Source organism: Crotalus tigris, unplaced genomic scaffold (assembly GCF_016545835.1).
Source record: "Crotalus tigris isolate CLP2741 ecotype Arizona unplaced genomic scaffold, ASM1654583v1 scf7180000019173.45859301935:6455823, whole genome shotgun sequence".
Lineage (NCBI taxonomy): Eukaryota > Metazoa > Chordata > Lepidosauria > Squamata > Viperidae > Crotalus > Crotalus tigris.
Genome location: NW_024097414.1, coordinates 2,094,677 through 2,122,652, shown reverse-complemented (window position 1 = coordinate 2,122,652; position 27,976 = coordinate 2,094,677). Strand labels below are relative to the sequence as shown.

Here is a 27,976-nt window from a genome sequence, read left to right as displayed (position 1 = left end):
CCCTCTTGCCTTTCCATTCTCTAGAGTCTCCCATTCCCGACGCAGGGGAATCCGGAAGGCTGGATCCGGAAGTCCTCTCTGTCTCTGCTCCTTCCTGGTTATCTTGCCGCCTCGTATTCCCATAATACCCCGCGCGCGCGCGGCCGCCTTCCTTTTTCCGCCATCTTGCTGCCCTGGTGAGTAACGAGACGCTTTGGGTCCCCGCTAAGATCCGTCCCGCATCGCCTCCATCCCGCCTCCTCGGCCCGTTTGAACGCCGGTCCCGGCAAGCCGGGGCGCCGCTCGATTCGCTCGGCTCTTTCGGAGGAAGCCGCGCTGTTCCTGGCTCTGGCGGCGCCGGCCTGAACCCAGCGGGGGGGTGGCGGCAGCGGCGGCGTCTGGCTAGGAGAGGAATGCCTGGGAGTGGAGCTTGGAAGGCAAGCTCGGGAAGCGAGCTGGGCTTGAGGCAACGCGACAGGCCTCAGCTGGGAGGAAGGGAGGCCGAGACGGGCTGGCCCGAACCTCAGAGCCCAGTTCCCTCCCCACTAGGTTAACCACGTGTCGTGTGAACCCAGGACGTGGGTTATTAATTCCCGGGTTAAGCACGTTGTGGGAACAGGCTAGTGCAGGGCAGTGCAAAGCAGCCCCCTCTAAAACCTTCGATGGGGGCGGGGGGGGTGGCTGGAAAGGGGCAATCCTGGCTAGAGAAACCCCTGTATAAACTGAGCCAGGAATCTGGGGTGGTGCTGCAGCCAAACCTAGGTTTGCATTGGGGCTGAAACGCGGGGGGGGGAGACAGGCTGGTTTCCCCCTTTTCCCAAGTTTGTAAAGTGGGCTGTCCGACTTGTTGCCAAGTGCCCGTCGCGTGTAGCCTTGTCTTCCATGATGGTTGAGGGCAGAATTATGGGCAAAAACCTATTTGAAGTCTCAGGTGTTGTTGTTGTTTTTTGCAATTTGTATTTGGGAGCTTTCTGCCTCCCGATGCTGACATTCCGTTTACATCCATGCCACATCCTGCACAGGGATCCATCCTGTGGTTCTTCAAGTGCACTGCTGCACAACTCCCTGGATTCCCAAGCAACATGGTGGCTGTAGTATGGGGACTTGTCCTGACGTGCACCTGGGAGCGACATAAGCTTGGGATGGTCGGTTGTGTAGAAAAAAAAAATGTACCAACTTCCCATGATTGGCTTTAAGCTCTTTTGCAGATATTGAAGGGATAAATCCACAGAATAGGGACCAGAACTTGCTCTGGGTTGCAACTTTTGTCCTGAAAAAAAATGAAGCATAACGCATCCTTGTGTACATATGCAAAATAATAACTTTCAACATAGACAAAAACTAGTTCATGTCTTTGGATAAGGAGAAAATGCGGTCCTTTTTAAATTCAGTATTTAATGATAATGTTTCAAGAAAATATTACCAGTTTAATCTGCATTTTGGTATCAATTAATTTGTGCCGTTCAGAGCAAGTTTCTGATAATATCTGCCAATAAAAGGTTCCACACTTCTGTTGTAACTCCTCTTGGTTTGCATTTGAAAAGTTTTCTTTGATCTGTACCAAAAAGAGAAATAAAATCACAGAATACTTTGTGAAGTCAAGATCTGAAAGCTTTTTTGTATTCAAACTTACTATTGCTGAAATAACTGGTTTTGAATAATACTTGTGGACTAGCTCACAAGAGTGAGCTAAATTTAGATTTTATCATCCTGGATTGGTGCAACTTTCGCAAATAAGTATTCACACTTTGGGTTATTTTTGTGCTATGGCTTTCAAACTTTTTTTTTAATAGCATTTTATCACTTTTGTTTAGAAATTCTGGGTACAATCCAGCCAAACTTTTTAACTGGAGAAAATAGGCAAACAGTGTTCCATTAAAGGCTGTGGAACTTTATCCTTAACTTGGACTGAATTAATTTAGTGTATAATCAGTACTTTAGATGCTGAACATAAGAAATTTATAGACTATTTTTTAAAAGGAATCAGGTGAAAAAGCAGCTACTTCCTTTAAGAGATGATTTGGCTTGATCTGTAACATGCTTTGGATGTTTGCTCTGACAATTAAATTTGAATTTACAAATAATTTATTCAAATAATGCTTTTTTAGTGTAATATTTGCTGAGTTTGGAAGACAGTTTGTTTTGTAGGATAGCTGGGCCTTAGTATGGAAGTTGCAACCCAAACAGACTGATCATTTATTACCCCCATTCAACACTATTAAGAATGAAATTACATTTAATGTCTCTACAGAATTCACTACTTTGTTGTCTACAACATACTTCTTGGGGATTACACAGTTAATCCATGTAATTCATTATATTGCTTGTCAACCTTTGTGTATTCAAAAGTGGAATTTTAAACAATCTTGTAGCATTGGTGGTACACTGAACATATGTAAGCAACCTATTTAAAACCAATGTTTCTTAAGCTTTTTTTCTCTCGGGATCCCTTTCCACTTTTAAAAATTATGGAGGACCCCCAAAAAGAGTTTTTGTTGGTATGGGTTGTGTTTATTGATATATGTCATATTAAATATAAAAAAACGATGCATTTGCTGCCACTATTGCTTCTTAATAGTGGGAGGGGATTTTAATATTGTATCACTTTTCAGTAGAGGCTAGCAAATAATTTTCAATTTATAAAATCTTAAGAGGGTCTTGGGGGGACCTCAGCGATAGTCAGGCCACCCTGTGTTAAAGCATCCTCTGCAATTCTAGACTCCTGACATGCTCTCAAATGTTTGTGTTGTTTACACAGGCATCATGGTGCGCATGAATGTTCTGGCAGATGCTCTCAAAAGCATCAACAATGCAGAGAAACGTGGAAAGCGTCAAGTTCTCATCAGGCCGTGCTCCAAAGTAATTGTCCGGTTCTTAACTGTGATGATGAAACACGGTAAGTCCCGGGACGTACAAACTCACGTGTAAGTATTTTGGAAAACACTCAGCCTTACACGCTACCTGGGGCTGTTAGAAACGGTCCAAAAAAACCATCAATCTTTGGGTTGGGAAGACCGATTAAAAAGTTGGAAGACGGAGCTTGTTAAATGCGTTGCGCCCAATTTTATAACTTTTTTTTTGCCACCGCTGTTAAACAAATCATAAGGTTGTTAAGTGAGTCTGGCTTCCGTCCTTGGCTTTGCTTGTGGGAAAGCCCCAAATGGCGATCACGTGTCCTCAGGATGCGGCAAGCCTCATAAATATCTGCATCCGAATTTTGATCATGTAAGGATGTTGCAAGGGTCATGAGTGTGAGGACAAAATTGTCACTCTTTTTCAGGGCCTGTGTAACTTTGACAGTTGCTAAATGAGTGGCTGTAAGTCAAGGACTGCCTGTATTGGTATCTGAATGGAGTCTATGAATTTTATGAGGTCTCATAAGCAGGAATTTGAACTCTGGGCTTCCTGACCCAATCTGGCCTATATTCTAGTGTGGATCTCACTAACGTAAGGAATGCTACTGTGAAATAATAAATGATTGGGTTTGTTCCATCCCAGATCGTACCCAATGTTTTGGTTCTCAATTTGGATTAAGACGTTGAAAGTAACGGATTGTGTTCTTGAATTCACAGGCTACATAGGTGAATTTGAGATCATTGATGACCACAGAGCTGGGAAAATTGTTGTGAATCTCACAGGCAGGCTTAACAAGGTAAGAATTCATGCTGGGTTCAAATGAATTTTTGGAAGATGTACATTTTGTCCGTATTTAAATCTATCTCGCTTGATGAAAAATTGCCACTGCGAAGCACCATGTGTGCCTATAATGCGCCCATTGGATTTGAAGCTTTTTGTGCTTTGACCTAAAAGAATGGTGGCTCCATCTGGTCTTCCGATTACACTCTAAAAGACATGACACACAAGGAAGACAGATGGAGAACAAGGAGAAGGGTGTCCACTCCCATAATAGCCAGTTCCCTAAAATTAGCAGGGTAAAATTGTGTGGCTTCTTGCCATTAGCAAAAGACAAGGACAGGTTCATAGCATCAGTCACTAATGTTCCTTAAACTGCCAGGATGGAGTTCTATGCAGATTCTCAATCATCCAAGTCATGGTTGTCCCAGAGCCGCTTTTCCAAAAGGCAACTGGACTTTCTTGGCTTTTGAAGAACTGAAGAAGCTTCTTGGATGAGAAGCAAAATGTTTTCAAGGAAGAAAAAAAAAACCAAGTCCCCTTTTGGGAAAACAACACTGGGATTGTCAGGATGGAGCAACATGAAGCAACAGTGTCACAGTCTTTTGCTCTGCTCCAGGTCTTGGAAATCGTTGCTCATGTAGCAGTGCCTATTTTAACAGGCCACGGCAGAAAGCAAATTAAAGCCATCTCTTCACCTGCCATTTTATCAGATTTTTTGACGGCTTGATAAGTCGTCTCCATCCTGGAAGCTTAAGGGGCTTCAGTGGAGGCTTAGATATCTTGAACAGCCCGAAGACTGAAGAAAGATTGCTGGATTTTTGCGGGATTATTGAAGTGTTTCTTTATGAAACGGACTTCCCAGAAAAAAACCGAAGTGACATGTTTATGGAAAACAGCCTGGGACTGTTAGGAGACAAATCTTTCACAACTTCATCTGTGAATTCTGTAACTCTGAGTCAGAGACAAGAGAGTGATTGCTTTTTCTGGTTTCCTGTAAAGGTCAAATGGAACGGCTCCAGTGATAAATTTGAGTTCTGTGTTGAATTATGAGAATGATAAATCTGTTTGATCTATACAGGCATTCTTCCTTCTCCCATGCATGAGCAAACATGAATTCTAAATAGTCTTTTATATATCTTGCTAGAAGCTAGCTCCCCGCTTTTTTCGGGGGGATGTTTTCATAACAGGAAGACTTCTAGATGGCCCTTTTTTTAAAAAAAAAATCAGATTCATTTTTAGGAAGGTTGAAACAAATAGTGTTGCCCAAACATTGGTATGGCTCTCTTCCTGGAGGATTGCTAGTCCTTCGTAGTCTTATTAAACTCAGTTACTTCCTTCAATTTTACTCATTCAAATTTCATTCTGTTAATTTGTCTCAAAGGTCTGGATTATTTCTTACTGGAGTAACTGCCATATGGCTGTAACTGTGGATTCTATCCCCCAAATTAGCACTAAGCAAAAGGAAAAGCATAAAACAATGAAACTTTTGAGACAGTCATAACTGTTCATCCTTTCTCCTCTTTTTTTTTTTTAAATGGCTTGTTAGAGGAAGAAATTCCATGAAAATCATGCTGCTCTGTGATCATGTGCTCGTTTTAAACCTAGCACTGAGCTGTTTATTTCTGGCATTGGAAATTTTTTATTTGCGTCTTAAGGATGGAAATTTTTTATTTGCATCTTAAGGATCCTGTATTTTATCTTGCAAGTCTTCAGCGTTCGGTTCCTTGGTCCAGAAATGAGGAACACAAGGGGGAAGTTCAGATGCTTTTTAGGCGGTAAAGCTCACTCAGCCAGCTGACTTAGCCCACTGTTGCAAGCAGGATGTTGGGGTCCCATTGCCTGAATGATTGACCAGGATTACAATATAAAAGTAAAAGCTCCGTCCAGCCATTTTTTACTCTAGACCAGTGTTTCTCAACCTTGACAATTTTAAGGCATGTGGACTTCCCAGAATTCCACAGCCAGCATTGCTGGCTGTGGAATTCTGGGTGTTGAAGTCCACATGCCTTAAAATTGTCAAGGTTGAGAAACACTGCTCTAGGCCAGGGGTCCCCAACCCCCGATCCATGGATGAGTACCGGGCTGTGGCATGCCAGCAACCGGTCCACACAAACAAGCAAAACCCCATCCGCAAGATGCAGGCAGCACACAAAACCACGCACTTTCCGGTCTACGGGAAAAAAACTCTTCAAGGAATCGATCCCTGGTGCCCAATAGCTTAGGGACCTCTGCTCTAGGGCGTGGTGCTCATCTTTTTTTTTCTTGGCCGAGGGAGCCAGCATTGTCCGTAGACGCTTCTGTGGTCCTGTGGCTAGCATGATTATACACCAAGGCACAGGAACGCTATTGCTTTCCCACCAAAGTGGTACCCGTTTATCTGCTTGCACTGGCAGGCTTTCAAACTGCTTGGTTGGCAGACACTGGGCCAAGGAACGGGAGCTCAGCCCGTCACACGGCGCTCAGACTGGCCGCTTTCTAGCTGTCAAGCTCAGCATCTTTTTTATTATTATTATTATTTTTTTTATTAAGTACAAAGAAAAAAGGATTAAAAACATTGAACATGGTAAATCGTCTTTGACTGACATCTCAGTCCATATTAATTACATATAATATACCTATATACAACTATACATTTCTAGTCTCTATCTCAGTTTATCTCTTTACTGTGATTTCCATTTTTTCCCTCCATCTATAAAATTTATTCCGTATTCGATAAAATTCTGTTTCTTCCTGATTTTTTAATCTTTTAGCTATCCTATCTAGTTCTGCGCAATACATAATTTTCTTTATTAGTGCTTCCCCACTTGGTACTTCCATTGCTTTCTACTTTTGAGCAAATAGTATCCTTGCTCCTGTGACAAGCTCAGCATCTTTAACGGTTGAGCCATTAGCTTTCCTTGCCCGAGTGATTGACCAGGATTGCAGTGCTGCATGCCTCTGCAGTGCCAAATCACCCTTTGGGCCACATTTGGAGCCAGAGAAAGAGAAGTCTCGGTCGCTGCCCGGCTGCTAAGAGATGCCTTCCTACCTTGGCATGGGCAAGAGAAAGTTAATTGCTTTTCAGGTTTGCCCAGAGCGAGTGAAGTGCAGCTATAATGCCAGTAAAGGCTGCGTTATGAGTCTCTCTCCTGGCAGAACCAAACACCCCTGCAGTAGCTGTGAGATTCATGGCTGCTGTCTTCTCTGCGTTAAGGATGGTTCTTTTTGCAGACCGGCTGGCTTGTGGATTTATGAGGCTAAAAGCAGAGTTGTGTGCTAAAGCTAGACACAAACGAGATTTGTGCGTCGCAGTTTCTTCTGGGTGCCAGTGTGTTGGAGAGTTTATTGTGCTTTAAATTCAGCGTCTTTAGGGACAGCTCTGTAATTTCATATCCCATCATTTTGTAATGGCTGTATAGAATGCTGTGAGTTTGTTTGGTATTACAGCTTTTTTTCTGTAGTTGCTGGGTGAGAATGAAAGAATCATAGAATTGGAAGGGATTTCCTACCAGCACAGGAGTTCTCAGATCATTCCAGACAAATGTCTTGTCCAGACTTATTTAGAAAAACTCCAGTTTTCTTCTGAGCAGCCACAACTCCAGGAGGCAGCACGTTCTTCTCTTAATCTCTCTCGTTAGGACATTAATTCTATTTTTGAGTTTGGATCATGCTAAAGCTTCCACCCATTGTTTCTTGTCCCATTCTTGAGCACCACAGCAAATAAATATATTTTTCATTTATCTACTTAATCAATTTTTGTAGCTGTCCATCGTAACAAGTGACTCTGGTTAGCGAACAGTATCAAGTAAAAAACAATGGCGCCATAAGTACAAAAAATTAAAATACCTAGCAGTTTGGAGAAAAACGTCACGCCGTGAATAGAATAGAAACTTTATTGAGCTAGTTGTGTGACCGTATCAAAAATACAAAACTAAGGCAAATAGACACAAGAAGATATAAGAAAACCATAGGAATATGTTCATAGGAAGTTGTCACCCCCTACAGTTAACCCCAGCCTGGTCTAAATATTTTGGAATGGCATTTGAAAGAAAACATGTGGTCTTACTAGTAATACGCAGGTGTGTTCTCTGTAAATAGGATTTGCAAGAATTTGCAGTGCTAATTTGTTATGGTTCCGGCTAATGAAACACTTCAAAGAACTTCCAGGCATTGATTTCCCTAAAAGTCTTTTATTGCTTCAAAATGTCAGCACAGGCATAACGAAGTCTATGCTAACATCTAAGTTCTCTTCCTCTGAGCAGTTAAATTATCAGCATGTTCCCTCCCTAGATTAGCTGTCATATGTCACATTATCCAATTAGTGTAAACGTCAAAGGTTTCTTTCCTCTTTCTTTCCCCTGGCTTTGCTCCCTTCTTCTCTGTATTAACCTCAAAAATACCAGGCAGTTCTACATATTGTCAAAGCAAGAATATACAATATTTGCAGCGTTGACACTAATCCAGCCAGGAGACAGGTTGTTTCACACATACTTGGGGTCCCAGGTTTGGGCACAGGGTCAAAGGGCAAATGTTCCATGGGATGGGCGTTAGGGACCCACCATCTGGCATTCCTTAGCCAACAGGACCCAGAGCATGCCCATCTTGCTGCATTAGATTAGACAGGTAGAAGCCATTGGGGAAAGCCAGTCCCTCAAGTAACCTGGTCCCAAGCCAGGTTACAGGTGACCCCCAGCACCTAGACTTGCACCCTAAAGCAGAATGGAAACCAGTGCTTTTTTATGCTGTAGTAGTGTTACATGTGCCAAGTAACCATCATTGGCTACCTAAATTTGTTCCTTTATATTTATATCTGGGAAAAATAAATAATGGAATTACTTTCCAGGATTGTGTTCCTAATATCCTTTTCCTGTCCCATTGTCTGTTGCATTACCTCTTCACAACTACTACTGGAAGTCTCTGAGTAGGATAGAAGAAGGAAGGCTGTGAGGATTTATCCATAGCTCTGAGGCCAGATAGGACGGTATAACAATTGCCTGAGCCACTCTGCGTGCACCAGTGTCACTGTCCTTCCTTGCTTTTTTCCCGGTCTCCGTTCGGACAGTGCGGTGTGATCAGTCCCAGATTCGATGTCCAGCTGAAAGACTTGGAAAAGTGGCAGAACAATCTGCTGCCTTCACGTCAGTTCGGGTAAGCATGAGTTGAGAGGAAAAAAAAAAACAAGCTTGCTGAGAAAAAAATGAAATTGCCCGAAGATGGGAAGGTGATCAACTGCTTTGAGGCCGGCCTTTGCTTCCTCCTGTTGTCGTTCCTGCTTCTTGTTAGAACTTCGCGGAGAGCAAAAACGGCACTCTGGCTTCTTAAAACAGGGGTTCACTCTATGCTGTGCACACGTCTCAGGCTAAAAGCTTCCCATTTTAAATTTGAGCTGAGCTCCATTAAAGCTCGGCTGTTCAGCTCTCGTGCAGCCTTGAGTAGCAGCTTTCCAGTTATTTTATTCTTAAATTTTGCAAGATGTGGGTTTCACAAATTTAAATAACGCAGTTGGTTTGTAGGGATAGAACGAGCGACAGTTTTTGGCCTAAGGCAGGGGTAGGCAACCTTGGCTCTTTTATAAATCGTGCACTTCAACCCCCAGAATAAAAAGAGCCAAGGTTGCCTACCCCTGGCCTAGGGGATTGGCTGTCATTTACTGATTTTTTTTTTTTTTTGTCATCCCTGCGGAGCTGAAGCTGGTATATCTGGTGATTGGAGTTACAGGGTCAAAATTGAGCTTATGTTGGGGATGAACAGAGAGCCATTTAGCCTAGCAGTTAAGGCACTTTGGCTAGAAAGTGGGAGACTGAGTTCACATTTTTCCTTAGCTGTGGGTGACTTTGGGCCAATCACCAGGAGACAGTGAGTTCTAGTGCCGCCAAAGGCACGAGAGCATCTGGGTGGCTTTGGGCCAGTTCTTCTCTGGGGTGGTGGGATCAGGAGGAAGTTTTGTTAGATAAGTTCACTGCCTTGAATTACTTGTAAAAATAATAAAGGCAGGGTACAAATGAACAGTGTGCAAATAAATTGCCTTAAAGCTTAGCAGAAGCACTTGCTTTGACTTTTTTTTCTCCTCTAAAATTGGAGAATTCAATTGCCAAACGAGATTTTGCCGTCCTATTTGGGCATTACAACTGGGGTGCTTTAAGGGGGCTGCAAAATTGGCCCCAGTGAATGTGCACAGCCCTGTGGCAGAGCTTTTATCCTTCTAGAGGATCGGTTCTTCCAAGCCAGTCATGATTTTGTGCCCCGGAATAAGCCCCAGGCCATCTTTTTCACCAGCATCTCCATCCTCTCTCAATAGGTACATTGTCCTGACCACGTCAGCTGGCATCATGGATCACGAGGAAGCGAGGCGAAAACACACAGGAGGGAAAATCCTGGGTTTCTTTTTCTAAACTTGTAAAAAAAAGCAGACAAATTAATAAATTGTTCAAAAGGACTCTTTGCAGCCAGTCTCTTGAAGTGAATCCTTACGGGTCAGTATTCAGCAAGTGCCTAGAATATTTTCCTCCTAATGTGTCACCTTACCTAAAGTAGCCATGTTTTTTTAAATAATAGCAATGACAATACAAGGTGCCAAAGTAAATCCGTGCCTTGGATCTTAGGTACTTTATGCAACTGCTAGTAGGGGTAGTCTTCACCGTGGTGTTTGCAGAAGAGCAATTCTAACTCTGAACTTAAAACCTGCTCTTCTCTCTGCATAATGGTCTGGCCCACCACGGGAAGCCCTAAAGTTAAATGTTCCTCTGTATTCACGTTTTTCCATGTTTCCCGGCAAAGCTGCTTGCATATAATGGTTATTGCAATAATTTGCCCTCCTGGTGAAAAGGAAAAATGGATTGTATTTCTTCGTTTTCTATTATCTCAGGTTTTGTTTTGTTTTTTCAAGTAAAACCGAAACTTGTGATGGGAAATTTATTTCTAGCAGTAGTATATGGATTGTTTTCGGATACAAGACTGACTTTTTCCTATCTTCTACTTTCTTTGGTGATGTATTTGTGATCAAAATGAGAGTGTTTCCCCCCCCCCTGCCATGCCAACTTCTCCACATAAACCAGGGGTAGGCCACCTTGGCTCTTTTATGACTGGTGGACTTCAACTCCCAGAATTCCTGAGCCAGCATGGCTCAGCTTGGAAACCTCTCCCTTTCCCCTCAGCATGGCTGGCTCAGGAATTCTGGGAGTTGAAGTCCTCAAGTCATAAAAGCCAAGATTGCCTACCTCTGGCCTAGGCCTAGGTTGCTTTATGACTCATGGACTTCAACTCCCAGAATTCCTGAGCCAGCATGGGGAAACTATGGCCCCTTCATGACTCGTGGACTTCAACTCCCAGAATTCCTGAGCCAGCATGGCTCAGCTTGGAAGCCTCTCCCTTTCCCCTCAGCATGGCTGGCTCAGGAATTCTGGGAGTTGAAGTCCACGAGTCATAAAAGAGCCTAGGTTGCCTGTCCCCGGCATAGACTAAATTTCCTTGCTTTTCATATAACTCAAGCGAAGTTTTTCACAGAACAGGCCTCCCTTATCCCAGGTATCCATCCATGTGTCCAGACTTTTCTATATTGCACTATTCAGGTAGTCCTTGACCTACAATTATTCGTTTAGTGACCGTAGTTACAACAATACTGGAAAAAAAAGGAGATTTATGACACTCGGGACCGTTGCAGCATTCACCTGGTCACGCGATCAAAATTCAGATGCTGGACAGCTGTTTCATACTTATGACGGTTGCCACATCCTAGGGTCATGTGATCTGCTTTTATGACCTGACCAGCCATGGGGAAGCCAGGTTCACTTCGCAACCGTGTTACTACCTTAACTGCAGTGATTCACTTAAAAACTGGCAAAAAAAGTCGTAAAACGGGGCAAAACTCACTCGAGACTCTTACTTGGCAACAGAAATTTGGGGCTGAATTGTACGTTGAGGGCTACCCGTGTTAGACCCTAGCTCAAGTTTTTCTCCATCTTGGCAACTCTTAAGCTATGGGGACTTCAACTCCCAGAATTCCTCAGCCAGCATTCCCTCCCCTCCCAGCATCTTTATTTTAATCGGCAAGCAAACTGATGTATGAGCGAGAAGAATTTCAATCTCAGCAGAGGGCGCTCTTGGTCTCCAGGAAACTAAAAAATGGTTTTATAGAAACTTAAACGTTTTCACTGTTTTCCAAAATCTGGTATTGCGTCCAAGGCTCCAAAACTCAACACAGCAAAAGTGGCACGAGTCAGATAGATGCTTTCGGTCTTGTGTTAAATGTTATGCAAACTTAGCCAACTGTGCAATTTCCAGAAAACCTCCCAAGTTTGTTGGTAATTCTCTCAACCTTTTCCCCCAGATGTTCTCCAGATGGGTAGGGACTATAGTTCTTGGCTTACATAGCCATCTGACTTCCACGCTGATTAGAAATTTGGGGCTTTATAGTCCCAGTTGTATCTGGAAAGTTTTATTCTGACTGGGTAAGTTTACACTTTTGCCTACGCTGACAATGGCACATTGTATTGATGCTTTTGAACGTTGGTGGAGAATTCTCCCAGAAAACACCATCCGTAGCCAAGAAAACCAGTGCATTGTCCCGAGAAAAGCCAAGAGTTCTCCCTTGAGGAACAGAGTATCAGCTTCATCTTACTTCAGGCACATCCGAAGACCCAGCTATCTCCGTGGAAAAGGTGAAAGGGAAAAGAAGAAGGGGACAGACCAGCAGCAAGATGGATGGATCAGATACATGAACGATGCATGCATCTTTGTTAAGAGCTGCAGGATCAAGCTGAGGAAAGTCTTAAAAAGAATAAACACAGACTTCACGATGGGATCAAAATAATGGTCCATTAAATTCCCTACGTTGGAAATGGAGAATAATTGCTTTGGATGTTATTTTGCTCGTCTGTTTAATGCTGTTTGTCACTGTGTTGTCCAGCAATGGCTAATCTTTTTCTCCTGTAGCTGACCTGCAGAGGAACCAAACCCTGATTTTAGCCAGCATGGCTGCATGATGGCGTCAAGGAAATTCTAGTCTGTTCTATTTGGTACAGCCAAATTTCAGCCAATTTCTGATCTAGGGGCAAAGTCTAGATCAGGGGTGGGGAACCTGGACTCTTTTATATTTGTGGACTTCAACTCCCAGAATTCCTGAGCCAGCATGGCTTGTGGGGTGGGGAATCTTGGCCCTTTTATAACTTGTGGACTTCAACTCCCAGAATTCCTGAGCCAACTCCCAGAATTCCATGGCTCGGCTCTTTTATGACTTGCGGACTTCAACTCCCAGAATTCCTGAGCCAGCATGGCTTGTGGGGTGGGGAACCTTGGCCCTTTTATGACTTGGGCTGGCTCAGGAATTCTGGGAGTTGAAGTCCACAAGTCATAAAAGAGCCAAGGTTCCCCACCTCTGGTCTAAATGGTCCTTGATTTAGGAACTCACCTGAGTCCAAAATTGCTGCTGCTGCTGTTAAACAAGCTGATGGTTGAGTTTTGCCTCGTTTTACCATCTTTTTTGCTACAGTTAAGCAACTTGCTGCAGTTGTTAAAGGGATCGTGCAGTCATTAAGCGAAACTGGCTTCCCCCATTGACTGCTTGCTGGACGCCAGCTAGGAAGGTTGGCAAATGATAACCGCGTAACCCTGGAAGAGTGCAACTGGCATAAATACACGCCAGTTGCCAAGCATCTGAATTTTGATCACGTGACCACGCGGATTCTGCAACGATCGTTAAGCGTGAAAACCAGTCGTAAGTCACTTTTTTCAGTGCTGTTGTAACTTCGGTCACTGAACAAATGGTTGAAAGTCAAGGACTAGCGTGTAAAGGAAAAATAAGCTAGATCAAAACCATATCCAAAAATTCAGATTATACTCTGTTGACATGTTGGAAAAAATAGTTGGAAAAAAGTACGATATATTTTACAAGTTTCTCCCTTGGAACTACTTGGCTTGTTACATGAAAGTTCAATGCATACCTCAACTCGATTGGCTTTTTAGATTTGTTCCTTACAGGACCAAGTGGAAAACTGACTGGGAATTATAACAATATTCCAGAAAGGCAGTCAACCAGCTGTGTTCCCTGGGATGGAACAGGGCTCAAGTCCTTTGTTTCGGCTTCAAAAACATGGCAGTGTCTCTTCACATTTCATAGTCCGTTGACTGTCTTCTATTGCAGTTTGTGGAATAGCCTAAAACAAGTTGGCATTGCAGAGGAACTGACAAATGGATTTCATAATAGGGAAGACGGAAGCAAAACAAAAGTTATCCATTATATTTATATCCTGCCTTATTTGTTGCAGAGTGGAAAGCGATGCTCATAGGACACCATTTTCCCTAAAGTGCTGGGAAAAATTGGATTGGCCCAAAGTTTTCCAGAGAGCATCTGTGTCTGGTATCTAGTACCAGGGTCTCCCAGTCTATTGTAAAAGCCAACATAACTCATCCTTTCCTATGAAAGAGACCCACCTCAAATCTCTTGGGTGGCTAGAACATAGAATAATATGGTTGGGTTCTTTGGTGGTTAGAACAGAATAATACAGTTGGAAGGGACCTTGGAGGTCTTCTAGGCTAACCCCCTGTTCAAGCAGGAGACCCCATATAATTCCAGACAAATGGCTGTGCATTGTTGTCTTAAAAACCTCCAGTGATGGAGCACCCACAACCTCTGGAGGCAAGCCATTCCACTGGTTAATTGTTCTCTCTGTTAGGAAATTTCTAGGTTGCTTCTCTCCTTGATAAGCTTCCATCCATTACTTCTTGGCCTGTCCTCAGATACTTTGGAGAATAAGTTGACTCCTCCACCCCTCCAGTACTGGAAGATTGTTATTGTATCACCCCTAGTCCTTTGTAAGGTTAGACATGCTTATTTCTCTAGTTGAGGCAGTAGAACATGCCTCTCTGAAGCCATTTAGAACAGCCAAGCTTTCATTGTCCTGCTGCGGCTGCCATCTTGACTTTTTTGACCCCCATCCAATAACACCCTCACACACACTTTTAAACTCCTTCCCCAAATTTGGAGCAGGCCAATCAACCACCCTTGATTCCTGTGGTACACAACAAACATATGGTCACACACACACACACATACACATGGGGAAAGCATACATACCATTCTCCAGCTGTGGCGGACTCAAGGCCCTATAATCCCCTGCCGGTGTGGTTAAGTCTTATGAAACCAGATTCTCCACTACATCTCTAGTTCTGATGGATGTCTTGGTTTAGGACCTTAGGACTCCTTTTTAAGACTGCGGGAAAGGATATATATATTTTTAACCTACGTGTTACCTAACCCTGCCTTTCCTGCTTTGCTTGTCCGTTCAGATGGATGGCCTTCACCTCCAAGTCCATGTTGCTTGGGGAATTCTGGGAATTAGAAGTCCACTCCTTCGGTGGGCATCCAGGATGAAGAAGGCTAATCTCCCGAAGCGACAATATTTTGCTCCTAATGGACGGCAGATCCAATGTGATAAAAAAAAAACCAATCTACTTTGTATAGCATCCTAAGTCGAGGTTAATCAAACTTCTCATAAGCTTGAGTCTTTTGTTATTTTTATCCAAAAGCCAGACATGATGGGTAATTTCTGCAATGCAATAAGATATGTCGTAGTTTGGGTGACATTCCTCTTGGCTGGGACATGAGAAGCGAAGTGCCCCATTTATTTCATGGGAAGCTATAAAGAGAGGCCTTGATTTAGTGCCATTTTAATCAAAATCCTGGCTTGGCTTTTAAAGTACCTCTTTGGCAATTTGCTAGCTTCTAATAAAGACTCAATTTTCAATAACCTTGTGTGGTTTTTGCTGCTTCTTTTTTTTATTAGCCTTTTTTTTTTAAAAAAAAAGACTGCCTTTTGTTTCTTTACTTTATTCTTCTCGTGAATACACTTGTCATCAGCATTTGTCTCATCTTCTTAATAATCCAACAGGAAGGTTTTACATAACAAGACATAATGAAACGCAGAAGGGAGAGTTAAACAAAATCAGATGGCTTGAAACGGCCACATACTTTGTTTGGGCTGTTGTTGTTTTTTAAATTAGCACCACACCAAACAGCCTTTCCTACTAATCTCTGCATCCTCCATGTGGTTTGAATTCAAACCCTTCCCTGCCCAGATAGCATAGCCAATGGGAGTTGTAGTTTAACACTTTGTGTGTGCTTTTAAGTCACTTTTTCACTCTTGGCAACTACCTATCTGGATTAGTCCTTGCAATTTTCTTGGCAAGGGTTTTTTTTTTTTTTTTTGGTTTGCCATTACCTCCTTCCTAGGGCTGAGACAGAGTGACTGGCTCAATGTCACCTAAATGGCTTTCATTCCTAAGGCAGAACTTGAACTCACAGTGTCCTGGCAATTGGTCCAAGATCATCTAGCTGGCTTTGTGTCTAAGGCAAGACTAGGACTCACAATTTTCTGGTGATTGGCCCCAAGTCAGCCAGCTGGGTTTCGTGCCTAAGGCGGGACTAGAACTCACTGTCTCCTAGTGCTGGGCCCAAAGTCATCCAACTGGCTTTCATGCCTAAGTTGCCTAGATTTCTTTGCTCCTAGTCCAACACCTTCATCTCTAAACCAAGCCAGCTTTTTGACTGAAGGATTGGCCTAAGATCATCTTTGTGCCTTAGGTGGTATTAGAACTCACGGTCTCCTGGTTTCTAAGCCGATGCCTTAACCACAGCACCAAACTAGCTCTTTCCCTCTGCTTTTCCTCATAAAATCTTGTAAGAACTGGCTTTCTTCCAAACATCACTTAGCTTTATTTACCAAAATGAAAAGTTTGACCATTTCCCCGATTCCAAGAGAATTAATGACCACCTTTTAACTCATTTCCCCCAAACTCCAGGCAGTGAGGATGCTGGAGTCCAGTAACTAGATCTCACTCACTAGTTTTCTGCGGTTAGAATACTGCCCTCTGCGCATCGGCTGCCATATTGACAAGATTAGCTGGTAATTAAAGACTCAGCCCAATCAAGGAGAATTGGTGGGGGGGGGGAAGAAGAGGACAACTCAATTAGCAGAATGTCACTGAATCTAATTTACTTTGTTTATTGCCATGAATGAGAGAAGCAGAGTAGGTCACCTTGGGAAGAGACTTAAGGTCTGAATCATTTCCCCCACAAGCATACACAATAATGTGTGTGAAATACACCTAGGAGATGTTCAGACAAGACGAGCTTGGAAAAGGGTTCATTCTTGATGGTGAGGATGGACATGGAGAAGGAAACAGAGGGAATGGAGTCAACCAGGACGTAAATATTTATGTATTTGTGTCCCACTTTTATTATTTTTAGAATTAGCTCAAGGCGGCAAACAGATCCGACATACTTTCCTCCTATTTTCCCCACAACAACAATCTTGTGAGGTAGGTTGGGCTGGCTCTAAGTCACCCAGATGAGTGTCATGCCTAAGGCAGGACTAGAACTCACCGTCTCCTAGTGATTGGCCCAAAGTCACCCAGCTGGCTTTATACCTAAAGTGGTACTAGAACTCACCATCTCCTGGTGATTGCTTCAAAGTCACCCAGGCAGCTCTCACGCCTAAGGTGGAACTAGAACTCCCAGATTCTAGCCTGGTGCCTTAACCGCTAGACCAAACTGGCCCTCTAAGAAAATATGAAGGTCTTAGTACACAATGATAAAAACTTGTACAATCTGCCATGCCAACGGAGTGTAAAAATAGGGTCTACCGCTTTTCTGAGGCTCAGGGTCATTCCCTGAGTGGGGGACCATAAGCCACTCTTCCCCACCCCAAAAAGGGAAATGGTATTCCCCCCACCCAAAAAATTGCATTTTAATCTATAATAAGTACTGTTACTGTCCAAGGATGTGCGTAATCCTTTTGCCATTTAATCCACTCACAATGATTCTTTAGTCACAATGTTTGAATGTTTGGAGTATTTACAGGAATATAATCATCATCATCATCATCCTGCGACGATATCTGTAATACCATCAAACATCCACATCTGCCTATCCCAGGTCCTGGGTAAGGACTCGATAGGTAGACAAAATGCCAAATCCAGTCTGAACATCTGGCTGACTGTGCGATGATCATCATCATCATCATCATCATCATCATCATCATCATCATCATCAAAGTTGGAAGGGACCTTGGAGGTCATCTAGTCCAACCCCCTGCTCAGACAGGAAACCCTATACCATTTGAGACAAATGGCTGTCCAGTCTCTTCTTAAAAACTTCCAGTGTTGAAGCATTCAGAGCTTCTGGAGGCAGGTTGTTCCACTGGTTAATTCTTCTCACTGTCAGGAAGTTTCTCCTCAGTTCTAGGTTGCTTCTCTCCTTGCTTAGTTTCCACCCGTTGCTTCTTGTCCTGCCTTCAGACGCCTTGGAAAATAGCTTGACTCCCTCTTCTTTGGGGCAGCCCCTGAGATATTGGAACACTGCTATCATATCCCTCCTCGTCCTTCTCTTCCTTAAACTAGACATTCCCAATTCCAGCAGCTGTTCCTTGTATGTGTTAGCCTCCAGTCCCCTGATCATCTTTTTTGCTCTTCTCTGCGGCCTGGTTGAGAAACTCAACATCTGCCTCAGTATTTCTCAATCTCAGCAACTTAAAAGATAAGTGGACTTCAATTCCCAGCATTCCTCAGACTGCCAGACTTCTGCAATTGACAAGACTGGAGCTGGGCAACTGACGTGGGAAGTAACCATGGCTGGGGAATTCTGGGAGTTGAAGTCCACACATCTTTTAAGTTGCTGAGGAGGAGAAATGTTGATGTAGATCTCCCAGAAAGGGGATAAGTGGTGATATTTACTATTCTGTCTCCATTGCAAAATGTTCCTTTTTCTAGGAATTGGGATCTTTGGCTTGGCTCACCGCAGTTCAGAAGCAAAGTCATTAAAGTTTGATATTTTACCCCATTCTCATCCCTCTCCTCCTTCAATTTTGATTTTACAAGCCTCTAATGAGCCATTGTCTGACCACTTCAATATTTTTAGTGGTACCTGGTGCGCAGTAAATCTGGCTGTAATGCTGTGCCAAAGGGAGTACTCTGGCATTACCGAAGATGAATTCACAGCCGATCTCCAATTTTTAATTTTATTGCTTAACTGAATCTGTGCCTTGAGCTGCGAAGACTTATTTTTCAGGTCCCAAGTGCTGGAAATTAGCCTCTGAGCGGTGAAATGTAACCCATGCGTGCCCGCGCCATCCGCAAATTAAATTAATTTTGAGGATGTGACCTCTTTCATTTAGTGAGCAATTTGTGGGATGGGTGGTGGTGGAAAGCAACGGATGAAATGTGTATAATTAAATGAAATCACTTTGAATGCCACGATTGAGCACGTGGATGTATATAATGCAAATAACAGATTGCAAAGCGTTCTTGTCTGCAAAACTGTCCGGATACTTATTTTGGGAATAGAAGCTCTGTTAATTTGTTAATGCAGCATTTTATACCCAGAAGCCTTACTTATCTTTTGGGGGAGATAAATCCAATATTCTATGAAAAGAGAAGACTACAGAACCATTTCTCACATTATTTCTTTCCTGCTACCAGATCAAGACCCTCCAATCTTCAACCATCGGTTACAGAGAGTCCTCGACTTACGACGGCAATTGAGCCCAAATTTTCCATTGCTAAGCAAGGCGGCTGTAAAGTGAGTTTTGCTCCACCATTTTACAACCTTTTTTTGTGCCACAGTTGTTAAATGAATCGCTGCAGTTGTTAAGTGAATTGTGTAGTAGTAATAGTAGTAGTAGTAGTAGTAGTAGTAGTAGTAGTAGTAGTAGTAGTAATAATAATAATAATAATAATAATAGGACCTTGTAGGTCATCTAGTCCAACCCCCTGCTCAGGCAGGAAACCCTATACCATTTCAGACAAGTGGCTGTCCAGTCTCTTCTTAAAAACCTCCAGTGTTGGAGCATTCACCGCTTCTGGAGGCAAGGAGTTCCACTGGTTAATTGTTCTAACTGTCAGGAAGTTTCTCCTTAGTTCTAAGTTGCTTTTTTCGATCAGTTTCCATCCGTTGCTTCTTGTCCTGCCTTCAGGGACTCTGGAGAATAGCTTGACTCCCTCTTCCTTGTGGCAGCTCCTGAGATATTGGAACACTGAACAGAATAACAGAGTTGGAAGGGACCTTGGAGGTCATCTAGTCCAACCCCCTGCTCAGGCAGGAAACCCTGTACCATTTCAGACAAATGGCCGTCCAGTTTCTTCTTAAAAACTTCCAGTGTTGGAGCATTCACAGCTTCTGGAGGCAGGTTGTTCCGCTGGTTAATTGTTCTAACTCTCAGGAAGTTTCCCCTTAGTTCCAGGTTGCTTCTCTCCTTGATTAGTGTAATTGTGAAGTGGATCTGGCTTCCCGACGGATTTTGCTTGTCAGAAACCCAGCTGCCAATGGGGGGGATAACATGACCCCGGGACAATGCAACCGTCCTAAGTACATGCCAGTTGCCAAGAGCCTGAATTGGGATCACATGACCAAGGGGGACGCTGCAATGGTCGTTAAGCGTGAAATCCTAAAGTCAGTCTTCTTGGTGGCTGCAATTTTCGAACCGTCGCTAAACGAGTGGTTGTAAGTGGAGGACTCCCTGCAATATCCCAGTGGGTTGTCAGACTTTGCAGCATCACCACTGCCCACTGGTGCCAGCGGCGGTCACGCACAGCAAATAATAATAATAATCAACCCATTAGCTGTACGATATGCTCCATTCTGCAGTCGTTTTGTGTCAAGCTCAGTTTCCCTTTTGAAGACTTACTATCGTGTTTGCATGAAAAGGATATTGCAACCCTGTCTTGTTCAACACTGATTAAAACTCGAGTGTCTCTTGTTTGCTAGATTTGCTATTGATCGTGACAGCGGTTCAACAAAGGAAGGGCGCCGCTTTGCTTGATGAAGACAATCCCCTTTCCCCCGCAACATCGGAGCAATTTTCAGCGCTATATTAAGGACAGGAATGAAAACAAACTGCGTAAGGCTTTTCGATCCCTATTGTTACGGCGGACAAAAGCTTCTGATAGAATTAATAGATTCGGCTTTTTTCCCCTAAATCTTTGTCTTCTTTGTCCTGTCCTGTCCTGATGTAGTTCCCTTCTCCATTTTCCTTCCCTTCCCCCGTTCTCCTTTCCTTTCCTTTCCTTTTCCCTTCTCTTCATACCTCTCTAGGTTTAAAGCAATAGAAATCAATCCCCATCTATCCTATTTAAAAAGTAGCCATGCTTTTATTTTTCTGCTGATTTTCTGTTCTTTTTTTCCCTTTTCAAGCTCCTAAAGTTCATGAAGAATTGCTATCCAGCCCCCATTGTTTTGGGCTCATAACCAGCGGGGCTGGCTGGGCGGGCTGCTGGTAGTGGTCCAAAAAGTCAAGATGGCAGCCGGGGCAGGACGCCGAAAGCTCAGCTGGTGTTTTTTTACAGTGTGTCATGTGCATGGCTCACAAACTTTTGGGACCTTTTGACTTTTGATCTGTCCCTTCCCCAAATTTGGAGCATTTGATTCCTGTGGTACACAACACACCCGTGTGCATTCACACACATGCACTCACACAAACATAGGTATACATGCCGTTCTCCAGATGTGGAAGACGCTAGGTCTTATAATCCCCTGCCCATGTGGTTAAGGATAAGCCTAATGAAATTGTCATCTGGATTCTCCAGGAAATGTAGTTTTCTGCTGGAATGGATTTCCCTATCTGATTTTTATGGCTCCCGTTTAATTTTTATCCAGCCTGTTATACTTTTATAGTCCGTTGTCAGAACAAATGGCAAGGTATTTAATAATAGAGATGATTAGAATTCTCACCGTTATTTATGTCACAGGAGCAGAAGTTTGATCAATGATTCCAGTGCAAGAAAAGTGAACAATGCAAAATGAAACATACATCACATGTGGGCTGCACTGGGGCAAAATAAAGAAATGGAAACTGCAAATTTAAGCGAGGAGATTTATGTATTTATAGCTTTGCTGCTTCACAAACAGCACTCAAGGGCAATACAAATAGCCTGGAGTTGACTAACACACACTGCAATCTCTCTCTCTGTCTCTCTCTGTCTCTCTCTCTCTCTCTCTCCACAACAACAGCCATATTTCAAGGGCAACTTTTAGGAAGAGAATTGCATTTTCAAACACTTCTCTTCTTTTTCCTTCTCTTCCTTCCTTCCTTCCTTCCTTCCTTCCTTCCTTCCTTCCTTCCTTCCTTCCTTCCTTCCTTCCTTCCTTCCAGAAAATAAATGTTATTTAGAGAAAAAAAGATCTGAGAAAGAAATAGAGAAAGAAAGCGAAGGGAAGGGAATGGGAAGGGAAGAGTATTGAAGTGAAGAGAAAGGAATGGAAAGGAGAGGAAATAAAAAGTTATATAGAAGTGGCTTCCAATTATTGAATGCATTTGGGTCAATATAAAAGGGGGGGGGAGGAAATGACATTACCATAGGTGTATACTATAGGCCACCCAAACAAACAGAGGAAATAGATGAACTTTTTGCTAGTCAGCTAACTAAGGTATGTAGGAAGCACATCACAATAGTAATGGAGGACTTTAATTACCCTGACATCAACTGGGAGACAAACTCTTCACCAAGTGGAAGATCAAACAGATTTCTGACAAACCTAGCAGACAACTTTGTCTCCCAAAAAGTAGAGAGGGGAACTAGGAGATTAACCATATTGGAGCTATCCTTCCTCCCTATTTCCCCCCCCCCTTTTTTCAGGCAAAAGCCCATAATGGGATTTACGATTACTAATAAATGGGGTTATTGTCTTTTCTATTTTCAGGCAAGTCCCATTTTACAAGTCCCATTTTGATCTTCACCAGCTATTCTTCCCTTACAGGATATTTCAGAGTCTTTCCATTTTTGTACGTGACTCTATAATAATCTCATTTCTGATTGATAGGTGGAAAGATAGATGCCATCTGTCAGCCCCACTTCACTGGAGAACTTCATTTGGGGGGAACCTTAAAATCTGCTTGGATTGAAATAAAAAAAAGATTTATTTCCATTGCTCCAATGTTTTGCACTAGAACGTCAATGGACTCAGGAGCATTTAACTGGGGGAGAGAAAAAGTCTGAGGTTTAATCAAAAACTTTTCCTAATCACATTGAAGGCGCAGGGCCCTAAATTCTGCCATCTGATATTATCACGAGGGCAACATTTGATTTCTGCGACTTCATTTCAACCGTTTTTAGCCTAGCGAAGAGATATGTGTCTTTTGTGCTCCCGTAATGCCTTAGGATTTGTTTGCCTGTGCCAACATTTGATTTTTTTTTTCCCAGCCTTCTCTCTCTCTTTCTCTCTTTTCATTCCCCCGTAGATCTATTTGCTAAAATAAATTGAAGCCAGCAAAGAATATAAGACACAATTTGTACTAGATATATCTGCAATTACTAACTCTGAATTAAACACATCCCTTCATGAATAATGAAGTAGAAATGGTCCACAGGAAGGCACGAGATAAGAATCTCCAAGCTGTGTGTTTTTAATTGCTTCATTATCTAAAATTTTGGTATGAATAGATACACATGCAGTTTGTGGTTAATAAGCACTCATACATAAAGAAACCCTTTTTAAAAAAAAGGGGGTGGTGGAGGACGAAGAGGGAATGAAGAAATGGGAATTTTAAGTCAATTCGCAAACACCTAACAAAACATTAATTCTGTGTGCTGAAATCCCTAAAAATATAACTCTTCTGAAGGATGGTTTAGACTGCCAAACCCCGTTTTTCCTAACCTTGAGCTACGAATTCAGAATGCAAAAGGGTCTCTTTTAAGGACTTCAGCAATTCTTTCTCATAAAAATGGAAAGCTGAATCAGAGGGAGTAGCAAACGTTGACCCGATTTTCTTTCTCTCAAACACTTTGGTTTTTCACAAAACTTAAGCCTTTTCTCCTGAATATGAACTGGTTGAAACATCTTGTACTGGAAGGCACCATATCGATGACCAAGGCTAAGAAACAAAGGTCTGAAAAATTGGATATACATCTAGTTCTCAGCATACAACCCCAGTTGGGATTAGAATTTCCCTTGCATTGTTAGGTGAATCGTTCCCAGTTTTCTGATTTTTTTTTTGCCACGGCTCTTAAGGGAACCCCTGACGTTGTTAAATGAATCATGCATTTGTTAAGTGAATCTGGCTTGACTTTGCTTGTCGGAAGCTGGCTGGGAAAGTCGCAACTGGTGATCACGTGACCCTGGGATGCTGCAACTGTCATACATACTCATCATAAAATATGTTCCAATATCTCAGGGTCTGCCCCAAAGAAGAGGGAGTCCAGCTATTCTCAAAGCGCCTGAAGGCAGGACAAGACACAACGGACGGAAACTCATCAAGGAGAGAAGCAACCTAGAACTAAGGAGAAACTTCCTGACAGTGAGAACAATTAACCAGTGGAACCACATGCCTCCAGAAGCTGTGAATGCTCCAAAACTGGAAGTCTTTAAGAAGAGACTGGACAGCCATTTGTCTCAAATGGGATAGGATTTTCTGTCTGAGCAGGGTGTTGGACTAGATGACCTCCAAGGTCCCTTCCAATTTCTTCTTCTTCTTCTTCTTCTTCTTCTTCTTCTTCTTCTTCTTCTTCTTCTTCTTCTTCGTCTTCTTCTTCTTCTTCTTCTTCTTCTTCTTCTTCTTCTTCTTCTTCTTCTTCTTCTTCTTCTTCTTCTTCTTCTTCTTCTTCTTCTTCTTCTCCTCCTCCTCCTCCTCCTCCTCCTCCTCCTCCTTCTCCTTCTTCTTCTTCTTCTTATTAATATTATTATTACATGACAGTTGCCAAGCACTCAAATTCTGATCACGTGACCATGGAGATGTTGCAATGATTTTAATTGTGAAGGCCAGTTGTAACCCACTTTTTTCCCCGATGTTGTTGTAACTTGGGTCACTAAATGAGCCGTTGTAAGTCCAGGACGACAATGCCTGTAGTCTCTTCTAGTCATTTGGAGCCTCAGAAGACTTGATGTTCCTGGATACTCCACCACAACTATAAAAAGGACCTAGCAGAAGGTGTCGGATGGCTTTGCTAATTTCTGCTGCCCTCTGGCTGCTCTTCAACGACTCCCTTGTGATCCATTCGGAATGGTAGCAGGTTTAATTGCTCATCATCATTAACTCATTGGCACTTATTAGCGCAAAGGGTGCTGATGGCCACTAACGTGGTTGGCTTTAAAAGGGGATTGGATGCAGTTTTGCAGAGCACTTGTATCCAAGGCCTTTTTTCTGGGGCTCAGTGTCCCCTAGGTGGGCCGTGAAACAGCTACAAGAAAACCACCAAGCTCAGAAAGCACCAAGGACGACCACCTCCTCCTCTTCCTCCTCCGATCCTCCTCCTCCCCTCCTCCTCCCCCCTGCAAACCCCACTCCCTTCTAGCCCAGATGATGATACCTAACTGGGCAATGAAACATCTGGAAGAAAATCCCCAAGCTTAGAGAGCACCCCACAGTTCAACTCCGAGCTACAAAAATACTCTGTTCCAAGGATACTCAGCGTTATCTCTTGTATTTGCGTGGATTAGGACTAGGCGTGACATGATAGCAGTTTTCCAAAAAATTGAGGGGCTACCACAGAAGGGAGGGGGCTAGCCTATTTTCCCAAAGAACCTGAAGGCAGGGCAAGAAGTAACAAATGGAAGCTTAAAAGCTGTAAAAAAAGCTTAAAAGCTGTAAAAAAGCTGTTGAGACTCTAGAAATTTCTAGAGTACAGAGAAGAGCAACAAAGAGGATTAAGGGACTGGAGGCTAAAACATATAAGGAACGGTTGCTGGAATTGGGGATGTCTAGTTTAATGAAAAGAAGGATGAGGGGGGACATGATAGCAGTGTTCCTGTATCTCAGGGGCTGCCCCAAAGAAGAGGGAGTCAAGCTGTTCTCCAAAGGGCCTGAAGGCAGGACAAGAAGCATCAGATGGAAACTAAGGAGAGAAGCAACCTAGAACTAAGGAGAAACTTCCTGACAGTGAGAACAATTAACCAGTGGAACAACCTGCCTCCGAAAGCAGTAAATGCTTCAACACTGGAAGTTTTTAAGAAGAGACTGGACAGCCATTTGTCCGAAATGGTGTAGGGTTTCCTGCCTGAGCAGGGGGTTGGACTAGATGACCTCCAAGGTCCCTTCCAACTTTACTACTATTACTAAAAGGAGAGTCAACCTAGAACTAAGCAGAAATTTCCTTCCAGGAAAATTAACTGGTTAGAACCTCTTGCCTCCAGACGTTATGGGTGCTCCATCCTTGAAGGGTTTTAAGAAGAGACTGGACAGCCACTTGTCCGGAGTAGTATAGGGTCTCCTGCTCCAGCAGGGGGCTGGACAAGAAGACCTCCAAGTCCTTCTCAACTCCATTATTCTGGAACCATGTGTTTTCTAAGGAAGAAGAGTGAGAAATGGCTGTCTCTACCTTCTGCTGATGATCATCTCATTGGCTGTTCCAGGAAGCTAAATTAACTCCAACAGGGCTGCTGTTCTAAAGTTTAGGTGGGGTGGCCTTTTGCCACTTACTGCTCATATGTAGAAAAATGTGATGAATAGAACTGAAAATACTGAAGAACATTGAGTAGTCCATCTATTCAACTAGAACGGATGATTATCCATAGACCTTGAGTTCAATGCTCTGTTGCCATCTGACCCATACATTTGAAGCTCCTATCCATCATGTTAGATCCTATACAGGTCCTCCACTTAATTTTCCTGAGATTGCTCTCATTCAGAGGACCGTACTTGGACCTCGCTCTACTTAATGAGAGTCCTTTCTCATTTGGATTCAGCTAGCGAATGCATATTCGTGCCCTTCCGTTTTATGTCAGATTAGAATTCCAGGTCTGTCTGCTACTTTCTGACCTCATTAGGTGCTTTTCCCCCCTTTTGTGGATTGCTTTTCCATCCATTTCTGGACAGAAAGGGTTATTGTGCTTCATCTCCTTAACCTATCTCTTCCTTCTGATTCTTGCTGTTCTGTTCTTGGGGATTCTTTTTCTCACTCTGGTGCTATTAAAAATAGCAAGCCTAAAGAATGATAAACACTTCTTTTTAATCCCTAAGCAAGTGCCAAGAAAAGACCAACAGTTGGCAGAGAAGATTGAGGAAACAGTGGAATGGAATGGAATGGAATGGAATGAAATAGAATAGAATAGAATAGAATAGAATAGAATAGAATAGAATAGAATAGAATAGAATAGAATAGAATAGAATAGAATATACTTATTTATTGCATGGCTATATTCTTAACTTTCCTCTGGGAACTGTGTGGCTTCCGAATATATTTCTGAGATCTTACGCAGCCTTTTCAAAGAGGAGTTCGTGTAAAATGGTTGATTTTGTACTGGTGCTGCTAACAAGTTCATGCTGAACTCCTTCATCAGCTCCTTTGTGTCAAAACACTCACTTCCTCCCATATTTCTCCTCAATTAATTTCGCCCTATAAACAGAAAATATATAGGTTGAAATCTGAGCCTGCCCTGAAGGGTTTAATGCAATTAAGAGAAGATTAAATCTTTTACTGGGTTTTGGTTTTATCTCAGCATCGGAGCTCTGAAGATTCTGGACAGCTATACAGAAGAGATGCTTCTCAAAGGCTTCCAGCTGGGCTTTCACCCAACCATTAAAAGGATTGTCTCTGATGTCCAGCCCAAATGGAATGTCAACCAAACCAGGATTATCTTCAAATAAGTGTCCATATGTCTAGAAATGATCCTGCATAAAAGACATTCCCAGGGCTTTTGACATATTCCAAACCGATCTTAGAGATGGTTGAATAACAGAACAATAGAGTTGGAAGGGTTCTTAGAGGTCATCTAGTCCAATCCTCTGCTCAGGCAGGAACCCTACACCATTTGAGACAAATGGCTGTCCAGTCTCTTCTTAAAAACTTCCAGTATTGGAGCATTCACCGCTTCTGGAGGCAGGTTGTTCCACTGGTTAATTGCTCGCAATGTCAGGAAGTTTCTCCTTAGTTCTAGGTTGCTTCTCTCTTTGGTTAGTTTCCATCCGTTGTTTCTTGTCCTGCCTTCAGGCGCTTTGGAGAAGAGCTTGACTCCCTCTTCTTTGGGGCAGCCCCTGAGATATTGGAACACTGCTATCATGTCCCCCCTCGTCCTTCTCTTCATCAAACTAGACATGACCAATTCCAGCAACCGTTCTTGATATGTTTTAGCCTCCAGTCCCTTGATCATCTTTGGGCTCTAATAATTTGACTCTGTGAATATCTTCCAGCCATCTTGAGTGAGCATCCTCTCGCAAATTTCCAAGGGCTGCATAATTACCACTCCAGTAAGCACCTCAGACATTTGTGCTAATGTCATCTGTTTCATTTCAAACTTTCTCTCTCTTTTCCCTCCTCACTTCTCCCCATGAATGCTTCCTTGGCTCCGGCAGCATCGGAAACAGCTGGCTTGAAGTGTATTTAAACACTCAAAATACCTATTTTTATGGCCGATTAACAACAATGGAACAAGTGGCATGCTTCCACCCATCACGGAACACAC

General features: G+C 42.9%; 1 protein-coding gene and 1 long non-coding RNA gene across 2 annotated transcripts; both read left to right on the top strand.

The window, feature by feature from the left end:
* The first annotated feature begins 36 nt into the window (after window positions 1–36).
* Window positions 37–10,039, top strand: RPS15A (ribosomal protein S15a). Its single transcript, XM_039360375.1, has 5 exons — window positions 37–176; window positions 2,738–2,875; window positions 3,552–3,631; window positions 8,657–8,742; window positions 9,893–10,039. Exons 2-5 carry the CDS (start codon window positions 2,743–2,745, stop codon window positions 9,984–9,986), a joined length of 393 nt encoding a protein of 130 aa, XP_039216309.1. The 5' UTR covers window positions 37–176; window positions 2,738–2,742; the 3' UTR covers window positions 9,987–10,039.
* A 2,853-nt stretch (window positions 10,040–12,892) lies between these two features.
* Window positions 12,893–21,632, top strand: LOC120315658. Its single transcript, XR_005558738.1, has 4 exons — window positions 12,893–13,306; window positions 19,066–19,165; window positions 20,351–20,483; window positions 20,777–21,632. It is a non-coding gene; the product is annotated as an uncharacterized LOC120315658 (long non-coding RNA).
* Window positions 21,633–27,976: the final 6,344 nt, after the last annotated feature.